General features: G+C 35.2%; 1 protein-coding gene across 1 annotated transcript in view; it reads right to left on the reverse strand.

Moving 5' to 3' along the window:
* Window positions 1-11,492, reverse strand: part of LOC150109886 (uncharacterized) — a 226,230-nt gene extending 214,738 nt beyond the window's left edge. The window contains exons 1-2 of the mRNA XM_090396448.1: window positions 11,420-11,492; window positions 11,094-11,320 (exon numbers count right to left, since the gene is read on the reverse strand). Coding sequence (XP_090252574.1) covers window positions 11,094-11,320; window positions 11,420-11,492 — 300 coding nt within the window. The remainder of the gene's footprint in view (window positions 1-11,093; window positions 11,321-11,419) is intronic.
* Between the last annotated feature and the right edge of the window lie 978 nt (window positions 11,493-12,470).

Here is a 12,470-nt window from a genome sequence, read left to right on the forward strand (position 1 = left end):
TATACAACTTTCTTTTGTATTTTATATAAAATATTGACAATATTTAAATTATTAAAATTCCTTTACTACCAACTGTTCTCATTCTTCCATTTTTCTCAACCTTTTCATTCCATGTCTCTGTTACTCATTTCTTTCTAATTTCTTAGTCCTTCTCACTTACAATTAATGCAATCGGAGTTATACATTAGCCATTGTCTTAGAGAACCATTAGCTTAAATTCAGTTCATTCAAAAATTTTATCCACTCAACACGAAAACACAACGTGGTTTATCTTAAGATGTGGATCTGTGCAGATATTTTAATTATGTCTTTCTGTTTTGATAAATCACGTATTTTACAAAGCAGTTCTGTATGCGGTCTTTCATTCCCAAATGTTTCAACCTGTATTATGTCCACACCGAAATTGTGAAAACTATATACTTATATTCTATGGGATAAATCCTCCGAATGTAAGTAATAAATTAAAAGTTTCTTTTGCATTCATACGTATTGCTGTATTTATAACCATTCCATTGCTGGAAGCATATTCCAGTATTTGTGAAAACATACCCCATCGTATATTGTTTAACTTTTCAAAACGTCACGAAGTCGTTTGCCTTTCATTGAGGTCCTCTTAAATTTAGGAAGGGGCGTGAAAAAGAAAAAAATCACAACTACGATGTCTGGTGAGAGCTTATACTGTTTGACTAAAAATTAAAATACAGGTTTTGATAAATGTGCAGGTGCATTGTCATGGTAGAATTGTTATTTCTATAACCTTCAGTTGTTTGCTTTGGTGACTATTTCTCTATTGTAAATACAAATATTCATTAAGGGTTTGGTTTTGGTGAAGTAATAGTAATGCATAACACCTTCGTTGACTAAAAAAAATGGACGTTATTTTGATTTTTGCTAAAAAAATCTTTCAAGTTTATTGCTTCGAATCATGAAGTTATGTATTCAAACAGAAGTATTCTTGATGGCATTCGTAGAAAAAAATAAGTAGTTATACGTTAAAAAATTTGATATCAAGATATCAAGATCTCCTCTTGATATCTAGATGGCGCTGACGCTTGCCCTCTTTACAGAGTTTCATTTATGTCATGGAAAAATTATTGTAAGAAAAAGTATCAAGAGTTCAAAGTGGCAGTGTCAAAAACGATGTGTGTTCTTCGAATGGTTTGTCTGTTTTACTGACAAACACGAATTCATCATCGTTACTCCAGGAGATATTTAAATGATGTAAAATAACTAGATTATAATAACTAACATAAGGCGCGTACTTTGATGACACATTAACATTTGTATAGCTTAATCGAGAAATTTTAAGTAGAGTTTTTTGCCCTTCGGTCGGAAATATGTGGGTTCGAGTCCCGTCTACAGGATAAAATTGTTTAATAGGACTTTCCATCTGAAGGTGAGTTAGCCAGGTTCGTATAGAAAAGTTTTTCATTTCGAAACAGACCAATACTGACTAGAGAAAACACAAAAACTAACATACAGGATATATCAGCACTTCGTAGCGTGATCATTTGAACCAACACCAAAAATAAATAAATAAAAAGAATTAGAAGAAGTGTGGTGCATTTGGTAGTTTTAACTTCTCCTAAAATTTGTGATAAACCGATCAGGACAATTCAAAAACGAAAAAGTTCCACGAACGAGTTCCATATGGATATTTTGTAAACAATTTTTTAAACCAAATTAAAATTTCTCCAAGAAAAATCTCTTTTTTTTTTTTTAGCTAAATAAAAGAATAATTGTTCGTCGATGTAAAACTTTTATTAGATTAAAAGGCGTAAGAATTAAATTTTCTGATCTTCCAACCTTTCTATTCAAAAAGTAAAATTAATGGTGAACAGCTATTACTTCTATTGCTGGTAAATTGAAGATGACTTAGAGTAAGACATTATCGTTGTCTCGTTACCATGGTGAAAGATTATTGGTTACTCAAGAGAGGGGGAAAGTTACAAAAATTAAGTGCCTTGATGTATGAGGCTTCATTACGTTAAATGTGCTTGAATTTATCACCCTTGTCTGACACCTACGATCTATGGGTGCTATTATCAAAACATTTAGATAGCTGTGGAAATAAAGTAGTCAATTAGTGCGTTTGCTTGTTGGTTTATTGCTTTTCTTCCTGTTTTAGCTTTTCTTTTTCTTCTTGGATGTCTTAAAACTGCTCCATATTTTAAGATTTCAAATACCATCTTCACCTGTAAAATATTGATCCCTCTTTTACCACATCTTGACACTCGAATCTCCGATAGCGAGTGAAAAAAAAAAAAAAAAAAGAAAGGCATTCGACTGCGATCTAAAAAAAAAAAAGAGGGCGCACATGTCCATCAATACATTTGTTTCCGCAAGCCACGAACTGACAAACACAAAACTGCTGCTGTCCTACGTTAAATCTTTAAATATTCTTCCACGTATTAAGTTCTATTTATTTCCACAGATCCAATAGTGATTCGACCAAACAAAAGGAATGTGTACCCCTCGATGGATTTAAATGATTTGCAGAAGAAAAAGGCTCAGCAAAACTTCAAAAGTAAAGGAAAAAAAAAAAAAACTACAAAACGAATATGTTGAGCATGCGCGTTGGTAAGAGGATTTCCAAGTGTCTCATTATAGCATTGAATAATTCAAAAGTGAAATAAAGCCAATTCCAGCATGTGGGGTTCCCCGAAAGGGCCTCAAACTCTTTGAAGTAGCTAAGGCTTATTGCTAGTAAACAAGATAAGCAGGTAAGAAAGGTTTTTCTTGAAGAAGAAGAGAAAAAACTCGGCAAGAAATGCATGCTCCTTTTGCTAACGGGATTCTTTGAAGAGGTCATCCTAATCTCTATGTTAGAAGTGTTCATATTCATCTCTCTCTCTCTCTCTCTCTCTCTGTCGTATAATTGACTGCTGAAACCTTTTCGCGTTATTCCATTACTGTCTTGGATGTACAGCAACTTTAAGAAGTGAAAGCAGTTTATGAGATGTGCGGAAAAAAGACCTCAAACATCCTTCTGTTTAAATTCTACTTTCTAAGAGGCGCAATAGCAATCGAGAAGGCTGTAGTTTCTCCATCACACCGCATCTTATTCGCCGAAGTGAGAGTTCTGATACTTTTGCCGAAGTCGTGTACATAATTGCAAAAGTTGTTTCATTAAGGGTTGTACGCACACAATGTAAATAGAACGGCCAATTTTACTGTGATTGAAGACGATATTGAGGTGCTAATTATGTCACAATGAACTCCAGTGCTTCGAAGATAGCAGTACACAAGAGAATACGGCAAACCAGCTCATCGCCGGGGATGACGTCATTAACGAGATGTGCTATAAGGTAGATGAATGTCTTTAGCGACACTATAATTATCTCCTGACTTTTCTCCCTTGTTACGTTTGCTTGTAGAGAACGCTCCCACACAGAATGCCAATTAGGCATGCTTAAAATACCCTTTAACCTTTCCCAGCATCCTAAAAGAAGAATACACCCAGGTATAGATATACAACCCTGTACTCCCGGAAGGGCGAGGCCTAAAATCACAGATAATTGTCCCGTCAAAAATGGACGCGTCCAAATGTCATAGGTAAATCAAGGCCCTCCTCAGATTATTCATTGAGTAGTCGGGCGTGGCCAGGTGTAACTGATAAACAGGTGCTTAAGAATATTGGGAGCCAGAGTATGCGCGTGCGCGCGAAACACACGCTTGACAAGTGGTGTTCCTTTGTGATTATGTGCCGGTGCTCCCCTCCTAAAGAGAGTTGTTTCCAAATATGCTGTAGCTCCCTCCCTTCCTATCTCAAGAGCATCTTCACTACATTTCTTATTTTGTTTTCCTTAAAATTATTTTTTTTATTAATTATTGGAATAATATTCTTTTCTTCAATAATTTTTTATAATTAATTATCGCAATAATATTTTATCAAAAAATAAATTAATCAATGTTAGGACTATGTATTAAAATATACAAAGAAGATTAATATATATATATATATATATATATATATATATATATATATATATATATATATATATATATATATATCCCGTATTTCGAATAATATAACAATTGTAAGATTAATATGTTTAGTAAAGATTGTTTAAAATGGTAAATGCAACATCTTTATTTCATCGAGTATTTAGAACTTAAAACATTGCCATTTGTAAACAGTTAAAATTTATCCGACAGTAATTTGACATTTATTTTGTTGTTTATTAACTAAATCCGCGTGATCTGTTAATGACTCGTAATATATTCATCTAATTTATATACATTATGGGTTGGAGAATTAAAATTCCAAATGTCTGCTTGTGTATTCTCAGGAAAACAATTAACTTTAAATATGTGTTCGATTTAAACAAAAACTCATGAATAAATGTCAGGGTGAATGCGACTAATACGTTGGTACTACATTCCTTTAGCCAAGAATGTAATAGTTCAATTAATGTATATACAGTAGTTACACATAAATGTTTAAATAAACTTGCATACAGTTAAATAATCAAATTTAAAATTCTAAGTAAAAAAAAAGTAATATAATTAATAATGCAAAAGGTTTGATTAAAACACAAATAAAAGAAAAGAAGGAGAATAAAAGATTGAATGACAAAAACACCCTTTTAGAAATACAATATTCTTTATTCAAAAGGCTTTCTGTTAGCAACTTGTGACGTGTGTTTACATGTTGTTGATAAGAACAATAGCAAATAGCATAAATTAATAATACACCGTACAATGGAAATCTGAATATTAATAGAATTCCAGGGTGAATGAATATTATTAATGAATATTAATAATATTCATTAATACTATCTTTTGTATATTTATTTACTTAAGATTTATGATTAATTTGGTGGTACACCTAGATTCAATAAATTGTTCAACTGTCCTTTGTAATAGCTACAAACTACGCACAAGTTCGGTGATAAACGAAGTACTGCCTAGGAGTAACTTACATAATTATTTGTTTTCCTTTAGAGGTCGCGAGGAAACAAAGCTATGTATAAGTGAGTGAAATACTATCGAAAAATCGAAAGGAAAAAAAAAAATTGAGAATTTAGTACAGATATCAGTCGTTTTTTGTTTTTTTTTTTTTGATAAAGCACACGTGATAACTGCAGAATTTGTAATAAGAAATGGGACACTGAATTTTATTTGTTTGCAGGAATTTCTCTTTGTGTTCTAATACTATTGAAAACTTAGTGTATGTTTGTACTAAACTTGATATTTTTGTAATAAGATTCAGTGAGTAATAGGGTTTAACCACCCAGCTGTACCTTAATTAAGATATTCAACACACACGGACGACGCTACCGACCTTGTATGTCGGTACTGGTTGTAACTTCAGGGTTTGCCCTCAGGGAATCATAAAAGTCTTCGGAGTTTATTTTACAAACTATCTTATAAATGAAACATCTGAGGTAGGAAGAATTTGACTGGAAATTACTTTGGAAAATGAGCTTGTTAATGCTACACAAAATCTAAATAAGAATGAAATTCGATATTTCACTGTTGATTGGTCGAGTTGATAGTGCCTCCAACCACCAGGGGGCTACGAGTTCTAATCATACCGTGATATGGATGTTGATGAGCTACTTTTGGTGTGTGTGTGGGGGGGGGGGGGGGGTGCTTTTTCATCATTCTACGAACTATCCAATGTCTAGTTTTTAAACCTATAATTAGCTATCCTTCTTAGGGATAGTCTTATTTGAGCAATTTCTTTGTATCAAAATATACAGTCATTTCTGTTTTAATTTTATAGTTTCCTGTTTAAGTTCTTATGGAGTGTTTTAGAGACAGAAAGGAACATTTTTTTCTTTCTCAAACAAAAGTCGCATCTGAATTTCAACTTAGCATTACACCAAACTAAGAAACCGTTCGATGTCTATTCTATTTTAACCTCTTTAAATAGCACTTTGTCTTTTTGCAAGGTAGTGTAGTGTTTTGTGTGTTATCTGACTTTTCAATAGGGGGTGGAACAAATTATAAGAGGGAGGTCTTCTAATATAATGGTGCGATAGTTTACATATCACGACAAAGAGATTGATGGCGGCGGTGTTAACAAGAGAGAGAGAGAAAGTGAGAGATTCTTTCTATGCGAGGCTGAAACTTGATGGACTAATTAGCGTGATGACATTAGCTGTCATCAGTGTAACATGCGCTCACTTAAAGATTGTTGTAATTTGTACTTCCGGAGCGGAGAGGACTGGAAGAATGAAGAAAGAACATTGCATTGTGTGGAATGGTTAACTAGCATCCATTCTCCATGTTCCCTACTTAAACTTTCCCCAACAATGTGCAGGAAATAACTCAAGGGAAAGCGAAAAGGAACCAGGTCTTTGCTGTTAACCCACTTTAATGGTATCAGACGATGGTCTTAAAGGGATGGCGCAATTATGCGGCATGTTATTTATTCATCAATGTGCGGGTTAGCTCGTTTATCCATTCTAGAAGTAGCGAGTTCCAGGAAGCCGGAAAAGGCACGCACACACACATACAGAGAGAGAGAGAGAGAGAGAGAGAGAGAAAGAGATCATCCATATATGAACTGCACTAGAAAGCTAGATTTCAGACATATACTACTGCAGCCAGTCACGTGACCCACATGTGCTTTAGGACCGTTCAGTTTTCCAGCATGTAGACCCATAACTAACCAAAAAAAAAAGAGCAACAATCTCCACTGCAAAAATATTGCAATAGAGATAGAAGTAAGACACGCCAATATCTGTTCAAGCAGTATCTCCTTCTTTCTCTCTCTCTCTGAAGTGTGTGTGTGTGTGTGTGTGTGTGTGTGTGTGTGTGTGTGTGTGTGTGTGTGTGTGTGTGTGTGTGTGTGTGTGTGTGTGTGTGTGTGTGTGTGTGTGTGTGTGTGTGTGTTGCGAAGGAAGTGCTGTTACCATTCAACATGTCAATTTCGCATCTGTTTTTAACACCTAACTAACAGATGTACTAAACTGATCTTTTGGTATACCTGTTAGCATATCCCAATCTATAATAATTTTCACATGCTAACGTCTGTTACATAAAACCTTGTTGCTTATGGTGCTTTGCATTTATAAATCTGTATCTGTTAGCCATCCAGTTTTAAATAACGTTTGACCAACTTTGTTAATCTGATACATCAGGTAATATTCGATGCCATTGTTATACTTCGGGGGTTGCATTACGCCGCATGAAATCCTATAATAACAAGAATTTATTTTTTGTTAATTTATTGCCTCATTTATTGTTACATCCGATTTCTATGGTAACTTGCACGTATTATCCATAATCAATTACAATACTAACACTAATACTTTCTTGTGTAATAATTTGCATCTATTTTTGTTAATCTGCAACATCTGGTGTTATATCGTATTTCTTTGACATCCAGTTGCTTATAGTAATTTTCTCCTATTTGGTTAATGTTACATCATGCACCATCGTATTTACTGGAATATAACTCTCCCTCGCGTACACTACACCTAGCACTCCTGATTGTACTTACGAAAGAAGAAATTAAAAAGTTTCGCATATACTTTGCACTTTAAGAAATAGATAGTGAATGTTGTTATGGCGGTTTCAGATATTTTGGAATTTTAAAGAGAATGAGCATTTCAACTCAACAATCGTCGGCTTGCCTTTGTCGTTGAGTCGCGCGATATTTTTTTAATACCACACCAATCATATGCATAAAGATGGACGCAACCAGTAGAGGAAATATGGGCGTGAGAGCATTGACTGCTACTCGCTCTTGGATTGAGCGTGAGTGGATTAAGATTAAAAGACTATCATTAGAACTGTTGTGCAACTTGGTTTTGAGAACTTGGAACATGATTTCGCAAGAAATAATTAATTTAATTCCAGAAACATTGTCGCTAAAAGCTTCAAATATATCGCATGATGAAGATGAGCGGCCGATAGGGTGAATAACGTTGATAATTAAAATTTAAATGCATTCACTTTTTTAAATGTGCATTCAAAATCCTGGCATTTATCTCCCATCACGATTTTTTAATTTTAATTTTTGCGAAAAAGTGCGAGTTAATGGGAATAAATAAGGCATTAAAAGTTATTGCTATAGTAACATTCAACTATTTTTTTTTACAATACCTACTGCTTCATTCTTTCTGCAGAAAATTTATTTATTTATTTCACTCGAAGTATTAAGATCCTTTTCTGAGGTAATCTATATTCGGTACTCCGTAACACCAGTCACTATTACATCTTGTTGCTATGGTGACTGTTTCATCTGCTTGTGTTCGTATCTTAAATTATCCATTCTAAGATCTTATTTTAATGAACTTTCTTGCATTTTTGCGTTCCAGTTTTGAAAAATTTGTAAATCAGATTCCAGAAATATTTTAAGAACAACTACAAGTGAGTTTGGCGTTTTCGAATGCGAAATATGTCAAAAGAAACTAAGAAGGTTGCTTACAGACCCAACACCTTTGAAAGCCTTTTACAAATTTCTATGACTGACTTTCATCCAAAATTTGAAAACTTGTAATCAGAAAAAGCTCGGACTTTATTATTTATTTCATTATTTTGATATACGTAAATAATGACGTATAACAGCGTGATATCTGAAGAATAACTCTAGCATTAATCTCAGCCCTGCCAAGATTTTCTTTCTTAAATATGATACCTCAGTGATATAAGTTTTTGCACTATCCTGCATGTGTGTGTGGGGGGGGGGGGGACTGATATATAAAAAAGCAAACAAACTTAAAACTCTGAACGAACGTCTATGATTTTGGTGGCTATACAGTCTTGATACTGCAGGTATAGACAATGATTTGTTTATACCCATAATGGCCACTGAATCAGAAATCCGTGATATCCATATCGGCATGCGAATACCAATAGCGATCCTCTTTAATTCCGTGCGCATAGTTCGGCGAGATACGAGTCGGGAATAGCCTTCATTCAATGCCACGGTCAATTGCTGCACACGGGAAGTTCTGTTTGTGCGTACGAGCCTTCTCAGACGATGGGAATCTCGTTTCTGTCTTAGGATCACAGTTATGCCTCCTAGACGAGCAACGTGGGTTATTTTTCCATTGATTAAACAGCAGGGATATCTACCAGATACCATAAATCCTTTATCAAACTCCGAAAGATTCTTTGTTTTTCTCATTGTGATTGATACTGTTGGCGATTACTGACCGGCAGCATTTTTATACTCGTCTTGATACAGTCTTTTTTGGCTGGAGGACGGATACGTTAACCACTCTGCCACCTAGATCGGCCAGGTATAAATACCACATGAAAAACGAACACACAAACAAAAAAGTAAAATAAAAAGAAATTAATTCTTAATTCTTCGCTGCTCATGTAGTTTTGGGTACCATCGGAATGAATGAAAACATAAGCAGAGAATTGTCAGTGATCACAAGGATGGAATATAATGGATGAAAATTGAAATTAACAACGAACCCGCAATAGCTGAAGTGTTCACTGGGTATTGTCGCATTCCTCCACCAAAGGCGTATTATAGCCCAGGTCTGTACACGTGAGATTTTTGATGAAACATGACCAGACTTAGATGCTCTGAATTTGTTGCATCGTCTAGGCATGCGTAACTTTTCTAAAGATTCTTTGAATTCCCCAAGAAGATAGTTGTGTCAATGTAAGGCATCCCCCCCAAAACACAGGATGACCTTCATTCGTTGGGCGATAAACAACCAGATTTATGTTTTCCTCGGCTGTCCTACATCTGCAAAATTTTCCGTCTTGTTCTACTCACATGGCATATACTGCACTGAACAGTATCTTGTCAACACTCGGCTTCGTATGAGAATGATCACGTGATTTCGCGATGGAAGACTCATGCGGTTTTGTACAGAGAAATGAAAGCCACTTTTTTGCGATAATTCCAAACTATCTAAAAAAAAATAATAATAATCAGCTAACGCCTTTTTATTCCCGTATACGGGGAGTAGGCGAGGCCATTTAGCCCTATCTAACTTTTGGAGACTGAGTGGGCAGTTCAATCTCCACTGGTACCCAATCAGAGACAGATGGCCCAAGGCTATCACTAATTAAGCGGTACGCAGTGAAGAGAGACGGCTCAAATGTGCCGCCATCTCGTGGTCTCTAACCCTAACACAATATATTTAATGTCTGAAATAATGTGGGTTCTACGGTCGATTTTCTTGAGTTTACAGGACGAAAAACCCGAGTTTCCGGGAGGAAAAACCTGCTTGCCCGTGCCAGAGATCGACTAACTCGGGAACCGGTCGAAAAAAGGCTTAGAAAAATTTCCTCTAGTCGCCGACTAGACTCGAAATGAAGTCTTCCTTCGTGCGGCCAAGCGCGGTGGTATGCAAACGCCACATCCACTGAGCTACACAGGCTCTCTTCCAAACTATCTGAGTAGTTCTATCCGTTACATTATGAATGTAAGGCAGGTTGTTGATTTCTTTTTTTTTTTTTTTTGGTGGGGGGGGTGATAAAATGTTGTCGGCCATCTTGTATTTCCATTTCCATTAAAGATGCGAATATGGGTGAGGTAATGCATTCTTGATTCCTCTTCTGTACGCACTGCTCGAGATATAAGCTTTGTTCCTTAGCCTTTTTATTATTCCTACATTTTGCATAGTGTGATGACGAGAATAGCATCGAGGTATTGTCTCGTTGTTTTCAAGTTTTAGAATGAAATTTATAAGAGGGTGTAAACTGTTTTGATAATTCTTGAACTCTTCTAGTTGGCTCACTAAATATGGTCACATGGCAAATATATCGTCTACACAGCGTAGCCAAAGTTTAAATCTTTGACGACAATTTTTCTATAGGTCTCAAAAGAGTCTATAGATATATGGAAAATTACTTATTGACGATTAGGATTATTAAGTTTTATATTTATGAAAAATAACTCTTTACAAGTAGGTTTTCTACTTAGATGTTTATACATAGTAAACTTTTCGCTTTATCGCCTTAACGCCTTAAGTTTAACGGTTGGTCCGTCACAGTCAATAATCGTGAAACAATTAATATCAAGATAATTAACAAACAGTATCCGTACTGTAAGTAACTATCAGTCGGAATTATATCTCTCTTATAATAAATAATATAAGATAACGTTTCAAAAGTACGTCAAACATTAATATGCACGGCATCAGAGAATACTAGAGTGTACTGACCTGGTAGGATTCTCCAGCTCGACGATCTATTTCTTTCGCCGTGGTGATATTTCCAGTAACAGGGTCGATGCTGAAGAAAGAATGATCTCTGACGTCTATTAGGTTGTATGCCATGGACTTCCTAGGGGAGTCTGTGTTGTACGCTTGAACTGTGGCCACGTGCACTTTTGGAGGTGCTTTTTCGTAGATTCTAGGTTCGTGGACGGGTGTTCGAAACACAACCTTCCCTAAAAAGAAACAAGGAAAGAAAAATAGAAAGAGGAAAATGACCTTTTAGAATTTTCATTGCTTGTATCGTTATTGATGCATCAATTTATATTATCTACCTATCGACACAAAAATATTTGAATCATGTGTTTGTCCTTTATTTTTCCAACCTACAGAAGGATGAAAGCACATAGTGGTGGTAAGATAAATACGCTTACTTCCTTTTTCTTTTCTTCTTTGTTTGTGAACTCTGTGTAGATGTTTTCTGAGATTTAGAAGCTGTCAATAGCAGATTCTGACTGTGGTTAGAAGCGGTTTTAGATCTCTTGGGTAGGTCTCGCAAGGTCCTGTTTTTTTTTTACTTCAGAAAATTTGTGTATAGCTCGTTTCTTCAAGACAACACGTTATTCTCTTTTCAAGTATTTTCTTGATAAATGGCTTACTTTACAACTACAATATCAGAAATAATCCTGGACGAAATCATCTTATACGATTAGTCGAACATCCTCATCTGTTCTTATATCTTCTTACTGTAGTCTACAAAAGCGGGGGTGGGTCTGTTAAGAGAAAGTTTTTACTAAAGGCTGGAGGACATTCAAAATATGCTTAATGGGATCCTTTAAGTAACTAAATCCTTTTTCTTCTTGCGCGAGCTCTGCCCAAATCCTCCTCTTCTGTTCTGAATACACGTTGTGATTTTATTTTTAAGCTTCTAAATAAACGTAAGCTAAAGAGTACTACAATGTCATCCTTTATTATACATTACATACTTTATCTTGTGAATAGCTTTCTTACCGTCTTCCCTTCAGACTTATTTCTGATCTATAATTACCTCCTCTACCAAATCTAATTAGTTCAGTTAAATTGTTCGTAGTCTAACCAGTGTTTTAATTTTGAATGGAGGACATCGCTTCAACCAGCAACGTTGTGATTAATCAAGAATCTATTTAGTAGTCTTTAAATTTATGAAAACTTTTATAGTTTTATCACCAGAGAATACCATGATAAATTCATGAAAGCGTTCAGATTAACGCTGAGGAAATATTTCGTTGATTGAAATGTATCACATCGTGCGATGCAGTGGCTTATTCAGCTTACAAAGTAACTTGAATGTGATTTAATTATGAGGTTGATTTTGTAAGAATTCATTTCGATATGACTCAATATAGA

Source organism: Typopeltis vanoorti, chromosome 1 (assembly GCF_054136105.1).
Source record: "Typopeltis vanoorti isolate ZY-2024b chromosome 1, IOZ_Tvanoo_1.0, whole genome shotgun sequence".
Classification (NCBI taxonomy): Eukaryota; Metazoa; Arthropoda; class Arachnida; order Uropygi; family Thelyphonidae; genus Typopeltis; species Typopeltis vanoorti.